Source organism: Scyliorhinus torazame, chromosome 6 (assembly GCF_047496885.1).
Source record: "Scyliorhinus torazame isolate Kashiwa2021f chromosome 6, sScyTor2.1, whole genome shotgun sequence".
NCBI classification, from domain to species: Eukaryota; Metazoa; Chordata; class Chondrichthyes; order Carcharhiniformes; family Scyliorhinidae; genus Scyliorhinus; species Scyliorhinus torazame.
In genome coordinates this window covers 186,196,394-186,215,673 of record NC_092712.1, presented here as the reverse complement: position 1 = coordinate 186,215,673, position 19,280 = coordinate 186,196,394, and the positions used below count along the sequence as shown (strand labels likewise).

The 19,280-nt window shown below is 45.7% G+C and overlaps 1 protein-coding gene across 1 annotated transcript in view; it reads right to left on the bottom strand.

The window, feature by feature from the left end:
• Positions 1-19,280, bottom strand: part of ahr1a (aryl hydrocarbon receptor 1a) — a 290,646-nt gene that overhangs the window by 22,242 nt on the left and 249,124 nt on the right. Inside the window, exons 7-9 of the mRNA XM_072509176.1 lie at positions 7,683-7,885; positions 4,169-4,278; positions 2,419-2,560 (exon numbers count right to left, since the gene is read on the bottom strand). Coding sequence (XP_072365277.1) covers positions 2,419-2,560; positions 4,169-4,278; positions 7,683-7,885 — 455 coding nt within the window. The remainder of the gene's footprint in view (positions 1-2,418; positions 2,561-4,168; positions 4,279-7,682; positions 7,886-19,280) is intronic.

Sequence of the window (19,280 nt, the reverse complement as noted above, 5' to 3'; positions counted from 1 at the left end):
GGATAGTTTTCCAGATGGTTTCCTTATTGGGTGACAGAAGTTTCTATTGCACATAGAAGATAAATAATGATGATCAACATTAGATCAGACCTAAATTGAACATAAGTCTCAAGTACATGCATTTCTTTCCACCTGGAAAAAGATCAGGGGCGAAATTCTCCCCCAACGGCGGGATGTCCGCCGACTGGCGCCAATCAGACGGGCATCGCGCCGGCCCAAAGGTGCGGAATGCTCCGCATCTTTGGTGGCCTAGCCCCAACATTGAGGGGCTAGGCCGACGCCGGAGGGATTTCCGCCCCGCCAGCTGGCGGAAATGGCGTTTGTTGCCCCGCCAGCTGGCGCGGAAATGCGGCGCATGCGCGGGAGCGTCAGCGGCCGCTGTCAGTTTCCCGGCGCATGCGCGGGAGTGTCAGCGGCCGCTGTCAGTTTCCCGCGCATGCGCAGTGGGGAGAGTCTCTTCCGCCTCCGCCATGGTGGAGGGAAAGAGTGCCCCCACGGCACAGGCCCGCCCGCGGATCGGTGGGCCCCGATCACGGGCCAGGCCACCGTGGGGGCACCCCCCGGGGTCAGATCGCCCCGTGCCCCCCCCAGGACCCCGGAGCCCGCCCACGCCGCCTGGTCCCGCTGGTAAATACCAGGTTTGATTTACGTCGGCGGGACAGGCAATTCCTGGGCGGGACTTTGGCCCATCCTCGGGGGATCCCGCCAACCGGCGCGGCCCGATTCCCGCCCCCGCCCAATCTCGGGGGGTCGGAGAATGACGCCCCCTGGGCGCGATCTGTCAGCCATGCTGCTCTTGAAAGTCAGCGTGCCGCGGCGCAATGTGTCCGGTAAATGACAGACCCCACTGCCGGGGCCTAACCTGCTCGCTGTGCCTCGCGAGATCTAATGCGATTGTGGGTGGGATCACTTTTTGGCAAATCTGTATATTAGAGGGAGACAGCTAGTCTCACTCTAATATACAGTTCCCCGAGGTAACTGAGGCATTGGTATTCATCTCCTTTGTCTCAAGGAGACCTCGGGCAAGCACTGTTCAGTACTGGTCCCTACAAATGGGGACCAGATGGAACAGCACTCATGGCGGTCAGCCAAAGGATCAGAATCCCCCAGGTGCTTGTCACTGTGCAGAGTGGTACCCTGACACTGCTGGTGCCAGCCTGGCAGTGCCACCTGAGTACCAGCCTGGCACTGCCAAGATGCCCACGTGGCACTGCCAGCTGACAGGGGCAATGCCAGGATGCCAGCCTGGCATTGCCAAGATGCCATCCTGGCATTTGTTTAGTGACGGGATCGGGCCCGGGGGTGCCATGTACACATGAGGTGGGGTGAGGGTGCAAGGACCCCTTTAGAAGTGAGTTGGGCTTTGGGATGGTTCGGGGGTCGCATTGGGGTTGAGGGATCAGGGGCGTCATTCTCCGACCCCCCGCCGGGTCGGAGAATCGCCGGGGGCTGGCGTGAATCCCGCCCCCGCTGGTTGCCGAAGTCTCCGGCACCGGAGATTCGGCGGGGGCGGGAATCGCGCCGCGCCGGTTGGCGGGTCCCCCTGCTCGATTCTCCGGCCCGGATGGGCCGAAGTCCCGCCGATAAATTGCCTGTCCCGCCGGCGTGGTAAACCACCTTTTGAATGGCGGGACAAGGTGGCGTGGGCGGGCTCCGGGGTTCTGGGGGGGGGGGGGTCGCGGGGCGATCTGGCCCCGGGGGGGTGCCCCCACGGTGGCCTGGCCCGTGATTGGGGCCCACCGATCCGTGGGCGGGCCTGTGCCGTGGGGGCACTCTTTCCCTTCCGCCTCCGCCACGGTCTCCACCATGGCGGAGGCGGAAGAGACTCCCTCCACTGCGCATGCGTGGGAAACTGTCAGCGGCCGCTGACGCTCCCGCGCATGTGCCGCCCTGAGGTGTCATTTCCGCGCCAGCTGGCGGGGCAACAAAGGCAGTTTCCGCCAGCTGGCGGGGCGGAAATTCCTCCTGCGCCGGCCTAGCCCCTCAATGTTGGGGCTCGGCCCCCAAAGATGCGGAGCATTCCGCACCTTTGGGGCGGCGCGTTGCCCGTCTGATTGGCGCCGTTTTGGGCGCGCGGACATCGCGCAGTTACGGGAGAATTTCACCCCAGGACATCATTTTGGGAAGTTCTGCCGAGCAGGGCTCCTAAGTGCAGGAAATGGGACTAAGTGCAGCCTCTGCTGCGCGTTCCCCGCTGAGGCCCCGTATCTAGCCAGAGTCACGTAGATCGCGTTATGTTTCTCGCCGCTAAAAGTGCTAGGAAACATGCGGCAAAACCCGCTCGCTATGGGACTCTGTTCCCATTTGGCTAGATCGGGCCCCTGAAAGCTACAATGAAGGCTCATCTGTTAATTTGCTTAAGTCATCAAAAGCTGAACATACTGCTGGATTTCAATATGAATATCTGTCATTACGTACGTGAGTGGTCTTTGTGTGGCTATAATATAATCCGGCTTCCCATTCTTGTATCCCAATCGTGCATTTGCTTGCACCCAAGTCCACCCATGGTCTTTGGTCAAAAGCCTGAAAACAGTCATTCCACTTTCTCCTGTCTTCATCACTAGAATGTTGAAACCAGAGGGATAAAAATGTTATTGAATGACCAGCTTTACTCACCTCTCTGTGCTCAAATTACTTAACATGCATTGCAGAAATTTGAGGTGGTAAGTCAACCACAAATAAAATTGTAATGTTCCAGTTAATGCAAAATAAAAAAATAGAAAGGCACACTTTTCCATCCAGTAAGTCAACAATGTGGCTCCCTATAATAACATACTGTGTTCCTTTATTGTCTGTCACTATCAAGTAAATTAAAACTACTGCATACATAATTTCACCACAAGTGAGATGAATATATCTAATTAAGCAGTCAATTTGAATGAATTGAAATTTGCAAAGAAAATCATTCACTTCCAGGAATTATTTACAGCCACCCGAGTAAAGTAATTCACATTTAGTATGGAGAATACCACAGCTGGTACGATAATAGTACTAAAAACAAGTTTAGAACATTTTAAATTATTGCTAGTCACTGGCAAAACTGTTCCTCAGATGGCAAATATCTGACACAAAAAGCATCAAAAGTATCTGTAAATCTTACATTATCATGAAGCTATTTAATTTGCATAATTTAATCCTAGTGTATTCATTCCAACATTAGACAAAGAGGGGATTTTCTACATATTGACTGTTAGTCTCTTGCCTCCGGTATGATGCTTTTCAAGCACCTAATGTGATTTCACACTTTGTGGAATCTATTAAACCATGAAGTGAAGAATTGCCTTCATAACAAGATGAATTTCTGAAATTCTGGAACCTCAATGTTTTTAAAATTCTGTAGTGTTGGTTATTATGACAAAAGTTAATTTTACAATAGTGATTGAACTATGGAGATTATTTCTCAATGTCTCTTATTGGGGAATATTATATGGAGGCAAGAAGAAGAGAAATAGTTGCAACATTGTCACAGGTAGCATTAAAGAACTATGGCCGGGACTCTCCAAAAACGCGGCTAAGTGTTGACGCTGGCGTAAACACCTGAGTCTTTCAAGCCGCGTCAACGGGCCACTTGGCCCAACGATTCTGTAGCCCACACGGGCTAGCACGGCACCGCAGTGCTCCACGCTGCTCCAGCTGCAGTATGCGGCCCTGCACTGTCAGCCGCGGGTCTGCCCCCAGATTGTGCGGTGGCCCCCGATCGCGGGCCTGGCCGTCGTGGAGGCCCAGCCCAGAGACTGATAACCCTGCCCCCCACCAGGATGGCCACTGCAGCCACGACGCCGAGCTCCCGCCGGGTGGAACCATACGGGAACCACACCGGCGGGAACTCGGCCAGTTGACCGGGAGAATCGCGTCCCACCGTCGGACCTGATCACAGGTCTGAGGCCCCATTCTCCGCCCCTGCGCCGAGCGCCATTTCGGCACGGAGAATCCTGCCGTATAATTCTATACCGAGTGTATTACTGATATTTTGGTAGTTAACAGGATGATTTACTGAATATACTATAATAGGAATAAAATTGACAAAAAGTCGCCCAGGACCAGCAAAAGTTTACAATGTAAGGATAATTAAACTCTAATCTGTGTTGACTGGACAAGCTTTTTGTTTTCATCTTTTCCAGATGAAAACAAAAAGGTGCAGCAGCATGAAATTGAAAGCTGTACTTACTTCGGACATGGTTTTCTGCACAATACATCATGTCAGCTGCATGAATAAATTGATAGCCACTTCCTCGCATACATAATTCAGCCTCAGTGTAACCTAGGACTATCTTCCCTCTGCAGAAAAACAAAGCTGTGATTTTTCTAAGCACATATGTCAGCCAGGTTTGCATGTACAAAATCCGATAAATATGAAATGATATTAAATATAAAAGGATTTTTCCTTCAGAATTCAGAAATAGATAAAATTACTGCTATAACAATAGATCACACATTTGCAAAACATCACTGTGGAATGCTGTGCCAGAATCAGACATTTTTCAACATTTTAGAACAATGGCATTTTTTACTGAATGTGAGGGAACAACTCAAATGAAACAAAAAACACCAGAAACCAAATTTAAACATCTCTACACTGTCAACATAGTACAATAGCTCATACTTAATGTCTCATTTTATGGTATGTTGTGCCGTGAAAGGCAAGAACAGGATTTAAACAATATGGATTGAGTGAAATAGGAAATTAAACAATTAAATGGGATAAACAGAATACTGTGTTAGAACCTGTTGCTATATATTCCATTAATGAAGCAGACCCACGTGTCCCTTCGAATTTCACCAGTTCCTTTAGTTGGAAATACAGAACATTGTCTTGAAATTTAACAAAAACTGTTGAATAGGTGTTTTGTACACAATAGTATAGCAGTTAGACTGTAGGCATTCCACCATAGTTTTAAAATGAATTTCTCCTCCAACACCTGTGTCTACTTGCAAAGATTGAAGATTAATTAAATGTAATTCATTATGCCCATAATGCAATCGTGAAATGTTACAAATAGCCTGTATTTAAATTTTTGTATATTTCACCAAAAAGGCAGTTGTTTAGTCTAATGGGAGGAAAATGGCAACAAAAACAAGTTGCACTGCTCTTTTAACACAGAAAAGCACCCCAAGACACCTTAGAGGGCAACATGAAAATGACAGATGCGGAGTGCAGTAGAAAATTAGAAATAGGGAAATAAAACTTGTTGAAAAAGCTTTTCAAAGAAGTGAAAGGATTCAGATGGGATCGATGTTCCAATAGAGTTAACGTCAAAATGGCTTCAGGTTCTAACACTAATTGTATGAAGGGAGAAGGAATGCCATGGGGTCATATAGGAGGGCATATAGGTTGCTTAAGGAAATTCCACGGAGGGATTTGCAATTGAGGACCAAGTTTAATTTCAGCATGCTGGGGAAAAAGTAACGAATACAGTTAAATAAAGATGTGCTACATGATAGGGTGAGAGTGCCTGCAGTGGACAGGGAGAGGATGGAGGGTGAATGGCAAAGGAATGGAGTTTATTGCAGGGTCCACAAAAATGAAGGCTTTGATTTTCCCAATGCTCACTTATTTCATTATTCGAGATCTACTGCCAGGCAGCCAATCTGAAAGCACAGATGTCAACATACATTTGTAAGCTTACTTCATGCCCATCACAAAAAGGTAAACTCCTCTTCAAAGGAGAAAACAAGGGAACAGATAGGCATGGAACCTATAAATAATATTAGAGCAATGGGAGCTTAAGAAGGGTAAAGGAGTTAACTGTATTAAAGACAGTGCAGAAGTGGGGGGGGGGGGGGGGCGGGGACATACAACCAAGGCTAGAGTCACACAGTACTAGTAACTTTGATCAGCATATTCTCAGTGCTGAGGGCAGACTGGAAGTTTTATTTGTAGGTACTGAACAGATGGGGATGGAAACTTAGTGCTGACACCACCATAGGCTGCAGAAAGTAAGAAGGAAGACAAGTTAAAAATCAGGAAGCAGGGTGGATGAATTGTAGAGTTTGGGTTGTAAAGGTCTGAAGGGATTGAGAGGAAGGACAGTGTGTTAAAAGTTCCATAGCTCTGAAATCCCAAGCCGAGAATGATTTAGATTGCAAGATAATTTCACTGCTTCAGAAAAGAAAAACAGAATCAAGTAAGGGATAGCATGTACAGAAAAACAAGAGTGTGAGAAAGGAGAGCAATGAAATAGAAACACAGAGGCAAAAAGGGGATGTAAGAAAAGTGTGAGGAAGAATATACGATAAAGAGGAAGATTTTAAAATATATCACGTTTTATTATTCTTCAGAAATGGCTCAAGATCATTTCCCATAATGAATTGTGATAATGTACAGTGATGTAGATAGAAAAATACAACCCTTTTACGCACAGCAGGACTCAACAAACAATGAAATGAATGATCAGTTATTCTGCATGTTGGCTTTGATTGCACTCCAGGAGATTGATTATGCACATCACTGGGTCAATTTAACTAACCTACACAACTCCACATCAGGGATTTATCAAATCCTTTTCAAGAAGGATTACTGCGTACTCATTTGTGCTACATTCAGTAGTTGCATGTTCCAAAGGCACTCTGAGGAATCTAATACTACCTGCTTTTAGCTGACATTTACCTATATATTCTCCTTTGGCCATTAATTATTTATTTTGAAAAGTTGTTTTAAGTTTACAACATCCAATTATTTTATTATTATGAAAGCACCAATTCTATCTACTCAGCCCAGGTTATTCCTAAATGAGTAAATCTCCCTAAACCTTTCTTCCTAACTAACAGATCAATTTTAAAATGTCATTCTTGTTACTTTTCAAAACCTTTTTGGAACATCAATATCAATTGCTTGCTTAAGGACCAGAGCTGGACAAATAGGGTTGATTCCATGTTCCAGTGGGCTTGTGAACAGAGGTACACGTCCAGAAATTATAGGCATGCAGCCAGTGATCTTACATCCTTTATAGACAGAGAATGTCAGCATTATTATCTGGCTGCATATTGGGAAATTGTGACCGTGCAACCCCCGATTATTTGTTTTACATGGTCTTTGCATTTACTATTTCTTGGTCCTTGTTGTACCAACTGTGGCAGAGTTGGTAGCACTGCTGTTCCTTTTAATCATCAAAAAATTGTGGGTTCAAACTCATCTTCAAAGATTGAGCACAAAAATCTAGGCTGGTATTCTACGGTAGTACTGAGAGTAATACTAAAAATGTGAATGAATCATAGATATGCAGAACCCAAGTACTGTACATTTAGTTTTGCACTTTCTCACCGGATGTGGTGTTCTTCTAGATGGATCAATATTCTTTTAATCTCTGTATCTCTATTGCAAACTAGCAACACTTGGCTTTCCCTTTAATCTGTATCTCTATTGCAAACTAGCAACACTTGGCTTTCCCTTTAATCTGTATCTCTATTGCAAACTAGCAACACTTGGCTTTCCCTTTACCTCACATTGTGCACCTTTAATGATTGTTTAATGACTGCACAAGGCCTTTTTCTGCTGTTAGTTACAGTGGGCAAGCTCAAGTTGCCTGGCCCTGTGAGCACTTTGCATATTTTGAATAATATCTGCGATTCATTTAACTTGCCCAAGGAGGTTTCTAAATTTCAATAATTTCTAATAGAATTTTCTAATATAGTTTTATATCAAATAAAACCGTCCTAATTTTTAAGCAAATAATATCACTCACTTAGCATCGCAGCCCACTGGTGTGAAGTCTAGTTTGTGCTTAGTTCTGAAAATGAAATTTTTGGTTCGGATCTCCAAGATGGACGGAGGTTGCAGTGGCGTTGCTATAGCAAACAAAGCCAACTGTGGAGGGATATATGCGCCATCTTTTCCCTTCATGTTTTGCTCATAAAGAAACTTGAGTCTGCCTTGGAAATTCATGGCCTTGAAAGAACACATTTAGAAATTGGTTATTACAACTTTAATATATTTCAGATAATTATAGTCGTAACTGATGAAAAGTGTATGAGAAACTTAAGAAACCAAAGTCAGGACCAGAACATGTGTTAGTATTCAATACCAGGTCAGTCTATTTTAAAGGTTAGTGTAAAGGGCCTAGTGTAAAACTATGAATTAGCAAAATGGTTTCAATATGTAATTTTAACTGGAAAATTAATTTATTTAAGTGATGCCATTACTTATGGTGGTGGGATCAGGGAACACTCCATAGTTATTGGACCAAATTTGCCAGCACCAAAATGAATCTCAATTAGTGAAATCTTTTATAGATTTTAAAGTATTCATGTAGTTTTAATCCTGCAGTAGCTGCAAACACTTTTAACAGAAACATTGCAACACTGCACATCAGAAGGTTGAGCGACACAAAAATCTGAACACTTTTTTCCAATACAACATGAATCACATGTTATTAGAACAAAATTCATTCTTGTTAGTATGACACTAATGTTAATACACCCATGAAAAGGGCTCCACCTGTGCATTCACAGTATGTGCAATCATTACTATACGGATGGTGCATTACATTAGTTGAATTATCATTCATCATTTTGTGGTTGAGATGCAGTAAATATTTTTTATGCATCACTGTTACATTACTCACAGCACTGGAACTTTTAGGTCATTCTGCAACAAATGCACTCGCTCCCTAGAATGCTCACGTTTCAGCTTCAGATAGCATTTTGGAGATTATTACATTTTGGGACTGTAGCTTAAAATTAAGGATAAATGAGGAGAATCATGTGAACTGCCTGCAGCATTGATTGTTAGAGCTCAGGGGCGAAATTCTCCCCAAACGGCGCGATGTCCACCGACTGGCGCCCAAAACGGCGCCAATCAGACGGGCATCACGCAGCCCCAAAGGTGCGGAATGCTCCGCATCTTTGGGGGCCGGGCCCCAACATTGAGGGGCTAGGCCGACGGCGGAGGGATTTCCGCCCCGCCAGCTGGCGGGAATGGCCTTTGTTGCCCCGCCAGCTGGCGCGGAAATTACATGTCGGGCCGGCGCATGCGCGGGAGCGTCAGCGGCCGCTGACAGTTTCCCGCGCATGCGCAGTGGGGAGAGTCTCTACCGCCTCCGCCATGGTGGAGACCGTTGCGGAGGCGGAAGGGAAAGAGTGCCCCCACGGCACAGGCCCGCCCGCGGATCGGTGGGCCCCGATTCCCGCCCCCGCCGAATATCCGGTACCGGAGACTTAGGCAACCGGCGGGGGCGGGATTCACGGCGGCCAACGGCCATTCTCCGACCCGCTGGGGGGTCGGAGAATGACGCCCCTGGTTATTATACTGAGAAGGTACAAGGGATGGGGTTCTCCAGTCTGCCAGTCGCATTTTCCTGGGAGCTGCGTCCTGGCCGGCAGCTGACTTCTCCATTCCTCCACTCCTGCCAACGGGAGTTCCCATTGCGGCCACTCCACGGTGCCGGGAAACCCACGGGCGTGGGTGCGCTGCTGGCGCAACGGAGAATCCTGCCAGCGGAGAATCCAGCCCAAGGTATTTATGTTTGGAGACAATAGGACCAGTCCTGGGTTTACATTGAGCAGTCGGAGTCTCCCAAAGTCCCAAAATGGTGTTGAGGGTACTGGGGTGTGAACAGTTGTGTTGTAAATTGTCCTTTTACTTACTTCTAAGATGGAAGGGGGTTGAGATAAAGGATAGCTGTTGAACAATTCTCATTTAAAAAAAGGCTATTGTGTTTGACATTGCCATAGGGAAGAGGACAGAGGAATCCAATTTTTGAGATCAGATTACTGGCGTCCCTACAAATCAATTATTATTACAGATAGAAGTTTCTGGCCCCATGGTGGCGGGATAGGCTGTGGAAAATTCAGCTGGCTAGCCAACGGTCCACTGACTGAATGATCCTGGCTGAGTGTGGGGCTGGAAAAATCTCACCCTATTGTCATTACTTTTCACTCATAAAATGCAATATGAAACAAAGTTAATCAACAGCAGTGGCTAATGTGGCATTCTTGCTACTTGATGCATAAATGTTACTGCAGTCCGCAACCAGTGAGGTACATACATTTTTAAAAATGCCCGTCACGTGACAACTATGGCCGACAGCAGCAAAGAAGGAATGCTGCTTGACATAGATTAATTATCTGCATGAAAATTTTGCATCTATTGTGGGATGATATTATCGAATCTTTCAAAGACACCACACTTCCAGAGGTAAAATAACTAATTATGTGCTACCAAATGTTGTTACAAATTAATTAAAAGTAACAAAATATGGCAATATAATAAAACCTCTACATTGGGGAGACTAAATGCAGACAGATGGCCACTCTGTGGAACACCTTAAAGTTCACAAACGTGACCCTGAGCTTCTGGTGGCCTGCCATTTTAATTCTCCATCTTGCTCTCACACTGACATCTCTGACCTTGGCCTACTGCACGGTTCCAGTGGAGCTCTTTGGCCTATTGCTCTGTTACAGTGAAGCCCGTTGGCCTATTGCTCTGTTCCAGTGAAGCCCGTTGGCCTACTGCACTGCTCCAGTGAAGCCCGTTGGCCTATTGTTCTGTTATAGTGAAGCCCGTTGGCCTACTGCACTGCTCCAGTGAAGTTCTTTGGCCTATTGCTCTGTTACAGTGAAGCCCGTTGGCCTATTGCTCTGTTCCAGTGAAGCCCGTTGGCCTACTGCACTGCTCCAGTGAAGCCCGTTGGCCTATTGCTCTGTTACAGTGAAGCCCGTTGGCCTACTGCACTGCTCCAGTGAAGTTCTTTGGCCTATTGCTCTGAGACAGTGAAGCCCATTGGCCTACTGCACTGTTCCAGTGAAGCTCAATGTAAGCTTGCGGAACAGCACTTCATATTTTAATTAAACGCATTCAGGACTTCAGTTGAACAAATTGAAATCATAATCTTTACCCATTCCCCCACCATTTTTGATCCCTTTGTTTGTTTTGGTTTCTCCTATTCTTGTTTTTAGTCAGCAGCACACCTGTTCCAGACACATCTTTTATTTCTGTTCTTGCCCGTTCCCATTCTCTTTGGCCCAACTCTTCGATCAATCAGTCTCTCTTGTCTTCTTCCATCCCATCACAGGCCTTCCTTTTATCCTTGTCCTAATCAGCCCTTGCTCAAAACCTATTACATTTTAAAACTTTGCCCTGTTTTGATGAAAGGTCGTAGATCTGAAATGTTGGGCATGATTTTCCCACCGGGTGACGATCCTGTTACATTGGGCCCTTACGGGAGAGGCCAAAAACAGGTGCATGGCTCACACGAGATGCACAGGGCCCACACGAGATGCACCCAACCAGCTAGCCCCAACGTCATCTGGATCATGCCCAGATCAGCATATCTAAATGAGTCCTTAATACATTTAATATGCACAGTCTGTTCGAGGCCTCAGTCTCCTGGCTCCCGGTATTCACGGGCTCCACTGATGAGGCCTGACGCTGGCACAAATTAATACTGGTCTCCAAAAAAGTAAACCAGTCGTGATGGCCATGCTGGGGGGCTCAAGAGGCCATTAGAGCCCTTCGGTGGTCGGGGACATGCCAACCTGGCAGTGCCCAGTGTGCCAAGGGACAGGGCCTCTTGGGGCCCTGGGGGTGGGGGGAGGGGGAGTCTTAAAGTTAAGGGGTCCTCAGTGACCCCATTGCGGGCTATGATCACTTGGGGACGATGCCGACAAGGATGGATGGGTGTGGGGCCGGGTCACCTTCATTCCAGGATGGTGAGGTAGTCACAGGACTTTTTGTGAACGGCAGGGAAGAGGTTGCCCATCCAGGGTCGAGGATTGGTGGTGTTACATGTGGCTGGGGGGTGGGTTGCAATGTCTATGTGTGGAGGGTGGTGGTAACCATCAACCTAACTTTTAAGATCTGTGCACTCTTCACAAATGGCACCCCGATGTCTGCGGAGCCAGTCTTGCAGAAAAAAATTCTAAGTGTGGGATTTTTCAGTGAGAAACTCCCCAAGTGCATAAACTGGCATCCTGGCTCTGCCGGACCCATGGAGTGCCACCCTGGCAGTGCCAGGGGTAAGTCCCAGGGGGCTTTGCAACTTTTAGGGAAGTTGAGAGAGGGTGAGGGGGAGTTGTTGGGGGTTTCCGGGGGGAGGAAAAGAGAGGTGAGGGGTGCGGGGGTTCGCCAGCAGGAAATCACTTGATATGCACCCTTGGCAGGAAGAATAATCTCCCCAAGGCCAAAATAAATGACAAAGTGCTGTGGATAGTGGAATGTTTCTCGACACTGCAGCCACTGAGTAACACCCCGTTAAACGCGCCCGTCTGCAGACATTAAGTCCAGTCCACAAAATCACATTCTTAGCCATTTTATGCGTGAATCACACCTATTGTGTTTCTCTCCATAAATGTTGCCTGACCTGCTGAGTTTTCCAGCATTTTCTGTTTTTATTTCAGATTTTCAGCATCCACAATATTCTGCTTATCAAACAATAAAATCGCTCAATTTTATCCTGAGAGTTATTATTTTCAAACCAGCAATTTCTACAGAATTAATCCAACTGCTCAAAATATAATCAACCACTATTTTTCTTCATGCAGGTCACAAGGTTAAAAAAATAATATTTATAACATGTACCAGACTTCTAAAAAAAAAGACCAGATAGCATTGAACATTTAATGCTGATAGTGCCTGCTACAAGCTTTTCTTCACAGAGGCCTGCCCTTCTGTCTGAGGTATGAGTCAGGCATTTGACCTGGGCCGCCACTACTGGGAATATCTAGGTGCATTGGAAAAGCAAGGCGTTCACTATTGGAGCTGTTTTCACATGCTCTTGTGCAGTTAGAATAGTCCAAGACAACCAGATGGCAAACTTACAATTAAGAACCATGAAAAAGTGCTTCCTTTAATTCAGCAAATGAAGTACTGTTTTGAATGATATTTTTGTGTCCCGGAGGAGAATTTTATGCTTGCATCAGCAGAATGTTTGAGAGATTTGATGCAGTCATCAGAGATACTGTGAATGATACCGTGTATGACCACGAAGAACGATCATCTATTCAAGTACTAGTCATTTGGAAATTTGGAAATGGGGAAAAATAATATGTCCTGCGGCAGAAAATTCTATAAATCAATCTCAGGGAATAAATAGAAACAAATACCTTTTACAACTCTAAAAAAGATGCAAAGGAGGATGGAATAATAAAGTAGGCACAATCAACTTGAGCAAACATTAAATTCCACCATAGGAAATAGATATTAAGGTTTCAGGATGGAAAAATAAGTCATCAGGAGTTTAACCAAATTTCCCAAAATGTCATTCAAATAATGTGACAAACATACATGAAATCTTGACATTTCAGCATTAATAAGGTGACGAATATCTGTTATGAGGCATGTGATATCGTTCAGTATATTTATTTTATTAAGATGCATAATCTGCTGTCTTATTTCTTTTTATTACTTTATCAAAGTTACAAAGCAAGAGCTCAGAGTGTGGACAGGGGCAAACTCCTAATCCAGCTCCTTGCATGCTCCAAAAAAACAATTCAAATTGAATCCAATTTATGGTCCCCACAAGAGAGACATACAAGATCCAGCCATTACACCTGACCTCACGCTCATCTTAGCGAAAAGGCCAAGAAGCTATCTGCTGTGGAACTACAATAAATATAAAAACAACACACACCAACCAACAACCTTTACTTATATAGTGGCCGGGATTCTCCCCCAACCGGCGGGCGGGCTGTACCGGCGTCAAAGAGCGGCATGAACCACTCCGGCATTGGGCTGCCCAGAAGTTGCAGAATTCTCCGCACTTCCAGGGGCTAGGCCGGCGCGGGAGTGCTTGGCGCCGCACCAACCAGTGCCGAAGGGCCTCCGCCGGCCCACGCGAGTTGGCGCATGCGCAGAACCTCTGGCGTGTTTCCTGTGCATGCGCAGGGGTTTCTTCTCCGCGCCGGCCAGGGTGGAGCTTTAGAGGCCAGCCCCGAGGGAAAGAGTGCCCACACAGCACAGGCCCGCCTGCCGATCGGTGGGCCCCGATCGCGGGCCAGGCCACCATGGCGGCCCCCCCCCGGGGCCGGATCCCCCCGTGCCCCCGCCGGTACGGACCTTGTGTATTTCACGCCGGTGGGATTGGCCGAAAACGGGCGGCCACTCGGCCCATCAGGGCCCGGAGAATCGCTGGGGGGGCCACTGCCAACGACCCCCGACCGGCACGACGTGATTCCCGTCCCCGCCAAAAAAACGGCGCGGAGAATTTGGCAGCCGCCATCGGAGCGGGATTCACGCCGCCCTCTGCCGATTTTCCGACCTGGCGGGGGGTCAGAGAATCCCGCCCAGTGCCTTGAATGTAAGAAACCATCCTGAACTGCAAAATCAAAAGCATAATCATAAAATGCATGTCAAGTCAAGGAGCTATCTGATTGGAGTAGCTGAAAACTTAATCAATAGGCAAATTTTAAGGAGGGTCTTTAAAGGAGGAGAAAAGTGGAGATGATATGGCAGATGTATAGAATGGATTCTTCACATCAGTCTTCATAAAAGAAGATGTTAGACAAATTGTGGCTAATATACATTTAGTAATTGTTTAATAAATAAAAATATGGAACAATTCACTAACCGAAGAAATGATACCAGACACTTTTAATTGTTGAGTTTCTGTGCAAGAGGGTTTGGATTGCAGTCATCAAAAATGATCAGATCATTAAAATGTTACTTATATTTTAATTACTAGACTTAGAATTTCTGTGACATGTTGAATGGACAATTAACATGCAAATCCAGCAGCTTTATGAAACTAACAGGGTTAGCTGCCACTTTCACACAACTAATGCTGGAATGGCATAAATTATCCCACACCTTCAATTCATGGAGTATTTCTCCCTCACCACAAGTTGCTAGCCAATTTTAATGTGGCACGACAAGAAGAATCGTACGAATGTGGAAGAGACAGCCAGAAATCGAAGGAGGGCCGACTGCTATTATCTAAAATACACAGCATAAAGTATTTATTTTTTCAAATCTTTTCTTTACAGTAAAAGGTCTTCTGAATGAAATACGTAGAGGAAATTAAGAGTCCTAAACACTTAAAGATGGGTTTAAAAGGAAGTCACCATCTGGGGAAGCTCGACATGATATGGTTGCTGCATAAACTGGAGAAAAGTAGCATACTCTAGTCCTATGCAATTATTCTTACCTTCGCTGTGCACATGTAAAGCAGTGACTATATGTCATGGAGCATCCATGGATCAACTTGTAATTATGCACATTGATTTCCCTGTCCTTTTCTTATACATCTGCCACAATCTTAGTACAAGCTAATCACTCTCACTAACAGGTTTAATGACACCACTTTATGACATTTCTACTGAACCACATGCTAGCAAAAATTCAGGTGCGCACATTACTGAAAAAGTACAGAATTTTACGTGGCACGACAAGAAGAATCATACGAGTGTGGAAGAGACAGCCAGAAATCGAAGGAGGGCCGACTTTTCCTGAACAGAGCCACAGCATGATGTTTCCATCTCGAGGCCAGCTACGAAACAGCGCAGAGTTTATGAACAGAAGAACAGGAAGCAGAATCAACGTGGGTGGAAATTAGGAATAACAAGGGGCATAAACTACTAGTGGGAGTAGTTTATAGGTACCTAACAGCAGTCATACTATCAGCAAAACTTAAAGAAGAAATAATTTGAGTTTGTAACAAAGGCAATGAAATAATCGTGGAGGGCTTTAATCTTCATACAGACTGACAAAGGTAGTTTAACAGAGGAGTTTGTAAAATGATTTTGTGTCAAGAAGAATCATATGGACTCAAAACATTAACTCTGTTTCTCTCCCCACAAATGCTGCCAGATCAGCATTTTCTGTTTTCATTGCGGTAACAATTTGGAATAAGAGTATTTTATATCTAGTATTGTGTAATGGCGCAGTGTTAATTAGTGGATGCACTTGTTGTGAATTTCCAAAATTTCACTAGATTCTCGAACAGTCCCAGTGGATTGAAAGTTAGAAAATGTAACACTGCCACAAGAAAGAAGGGTGAAAGAAAACAAGGAACCAAAGGCTAGTTGGCCTGATATCCATAATCTCATAGCAAAAGGGTCTTCAGGGATAAAAACAGATTATAATACAACTGAATTGCATAGTAAATTTGAGACCAACATATGCAAGTCCAGAACAAGAATTTTATATAAAGCCAGTTACATTGACAATTATATAGGTCTGTGGGGAGAGTTGTCGAAGTTTGATTTGGTAAATAGATTGAAAGGCATGGTGGTGAATAAACAATGGAAAATATTCAAGGGAATGATCCAAAATTTGAAAAAAAAATATGGGAGTAAACTGGTCAGGAATAAGAGTCATACATAAAAAGGGGATCAAAGTAAACCATAATCCCTTTGGAAGGAGAGGTGAGAGAAATTATCATAGGAAACAAGGAAATGGCACAGATGTTGAACAAATATTTTGCATCTGTCTTAAGAACAAAGAAAAGTACAGCACAGGAACAGGCCCTTCGGCCCCCCAAGCCTGCGCCGACCATGCTGCCCGTCTAAACTAAAATCTTCGACACTTCCTGGGTCCGTATCCCTCTATTCCTATCCTATTCATGTATTTGTCAAGATGCCCCTTAAATGTCACTATCGTCCCTGCTTCCACCACCTCCTCCTGCAGCGAGTTCCAGGCACCCACTAGCCTCGGGGTAAAAAACCTGCCTCATACATCTCCTCTAAATTTTGCCCCTTGCACCTTAAACCTATGCCCCCTAGTAATTGACCCCTCTACCCTGGGAAAAAGCTTCTGACTATCCACTCTGTCTATGCCCCTCATAATTTTGTAGACCTCGATCAGGTCATCCCTCAACCTCCGTTGTTCCAGTGAGAACAAACCGAGTTTATTCATCCGCTCCTCATAGCTAATTCCCTCCATACCAGGGAACATCCTGGTAAATCTCTTCTACACCCTCTCTAAAGCCTCCACATCCTTCTGGTAGTGTGGCGACCAGAATTGAACACTATACTCCAAGTGTGGCCTAACTAAGGTCCTATACAGCTGCAACATGACTTGCCAATTCTTATACTCAATGCCCCGTCAGGTCAATGAAGGCAAGCATGCCGTATGCCTTCTTGACTACTTTCTCCACCTGTGTTGCCCCTTTCAGTGACCAGTGGACCTGTACGCCTAGATCTCTCTGACTTTCAATACTCTTGAGGGTTCTACCATTCACTGTATATTCCCTACCTGCATTAGACCTTCCAAAATGCATGACCTCACATTTGTCCGGATTAAACTCCATCTGCCATCTCTCCGCCCAAGTCTCCAAACGATCTAAATCCTGCTGTATCCTCTGACAGTTCTCATCGCTATCCGCATTTCCACCAAACTTTGTGTCGTCTGCAAACTTACTAATCAGACCAGTTACATTTTCCTCCAAATCATTCATATATACTATGAACAGCAAAGATCCCAGCACTGATCCCTGCGGAATACCACTGGACACAGCCCTCCAATTAGAAAAGCATCCTTCCATTGCTACTCTCTGCCTTCTATGACCTAGCCAGTTCTGTATCCATCTTGCCAGCTCACCCCTGATCCCGTGTGACTTCACCTTTTGTACCAGTCTACCATGAGGGACCTTGTCAAAGGCCTTACTGAAGTCCATATAGACAACATCCACTGCCCTACCTGCATCAATCATCTTAGTGACCTCCTCGAAAAACTCTATCAAGTTAGTGAGACACGCTCTCCCCTTCACAAAACCGTGCTGCCTCTCGCTAATACGTCCATTTGCTTCCAAATGGGAGTAGATCCTGTCTCGAAGAATTCTCTCCAGTAATTTCCCTACCACTGACATAAGGCTCACCGGCCTGTAGTTCCCTGGAATATCCTTGCTACACTTCTTAAACAAAGGAACAACATTGGCTATTCTCCAGTCCTCCGGGACATCACCTGAAGACGGTGAGGATTCAAAGATTTCTGTCAAGGCCTCAGCAATTTCCTCTCTAGCCTCCTACAGTATTCTGGGGTAGATCCCATCAGGCCCTGGGGATTTATCTACCTTAATATTTTTCAAGAGTCCCAACATTCGTCTTTTTGGATCTCAATGTGACCCAGGCTATCTACACACATTTCTCCAGACTCAACATCCACCAATTCCTTCTCTTTGGTGAATACTGATGCAAAGTATTCATTTAGTACCTCGCCCATTTCCTCTGGCTCCACACATAGATTCCCTTGCCTATCCTTCAGTGGGCCAACCCTTTCTCTGGCTACCCTCTTGCTTTTTATGTACGTGTAAAAAGCCTTGGGATTTTCCTTAACCCCATTTGCCAATGACTTTTCGTGACCCCTTCTAGCCCTCCTGACTCCTTGCTTAAGTTCCTTCCTACTTTCCTTATATTCCACACAGGCTTCATCTGTTCCCAGCCTTCTAGCCCTCACAAATGCCTCCTTTTTCTTTTTGACGAGGCGTACAATATCTCTCGTTATCCAAGGTTCCCAAAATGTGCTGTATTTATCCTTCTTCCGCACAGGAACATGCCGGTCCTGAATGCCTTTCAACTGACATTTGAAAGCGTCCCACATGTCAGATGTTGACTTACCCTCAAACTTCCGCCCCCAATCTAGGTTCTTCAGTTCCCGCCTAATTCTGTTCCAAGTACTAATCCAAGCTCTAAGTTCATCTGCCTTAGCCGTAATACTTCTTGCATTAAAACATATGCACTTTAGGCCATCAGACCCGCTGTTTTCAGCAATATCGTCCTGTCTACTCTTCCTCAGAGCCATACTGGCCCTATTCTCTAGTTCTCCCTCTTCTCACCTTCTGACCTATTGCTCCGGTACCCACCCCCCAGCCATACTAGTCTAAACCCTCCCGTGTGACACTAGCAAACCTCGCGGCCAGGATATTTATGCCTCTCCAGTTTAGATGCAACCCGTCCTTCTTATACAGGTCACACCTGCCCCATAAGAGCTCCCAGTGGTCCAGATAACGGAATCCCTCCCTCCTACACTAGCTGTTTAGCCATGTGTTTAGCTGCTCTATCTTCCTATTTCTAGCCTCACTGGCACGTGGCACAGGGAGTAATCCTGAGATTACAACCCTAGAGGTCCTGTCTTTTAACTTTCTGCCTAGCTCCCTGAACTCCTGCTGCAGGACCTCATGCCCCTTCCTGCCTATGACTTTAGTACCAATATGTACAACGACCTCTGCCTGTTTGCCCTCCCTCTTCAGGATGCCCGCTACCCATTCTGAGACATCCTGGACCCTGGCACCAGGGAGGCAACATACCATCCTGGAGTCTCTTTCACGTCCACAGAAGCACCAATCTGTGCCCCTGACTATAGAGTCCCCTATGACTATTGCTCTTCTGCGCTTTGACCCTCCCTGCTGAAC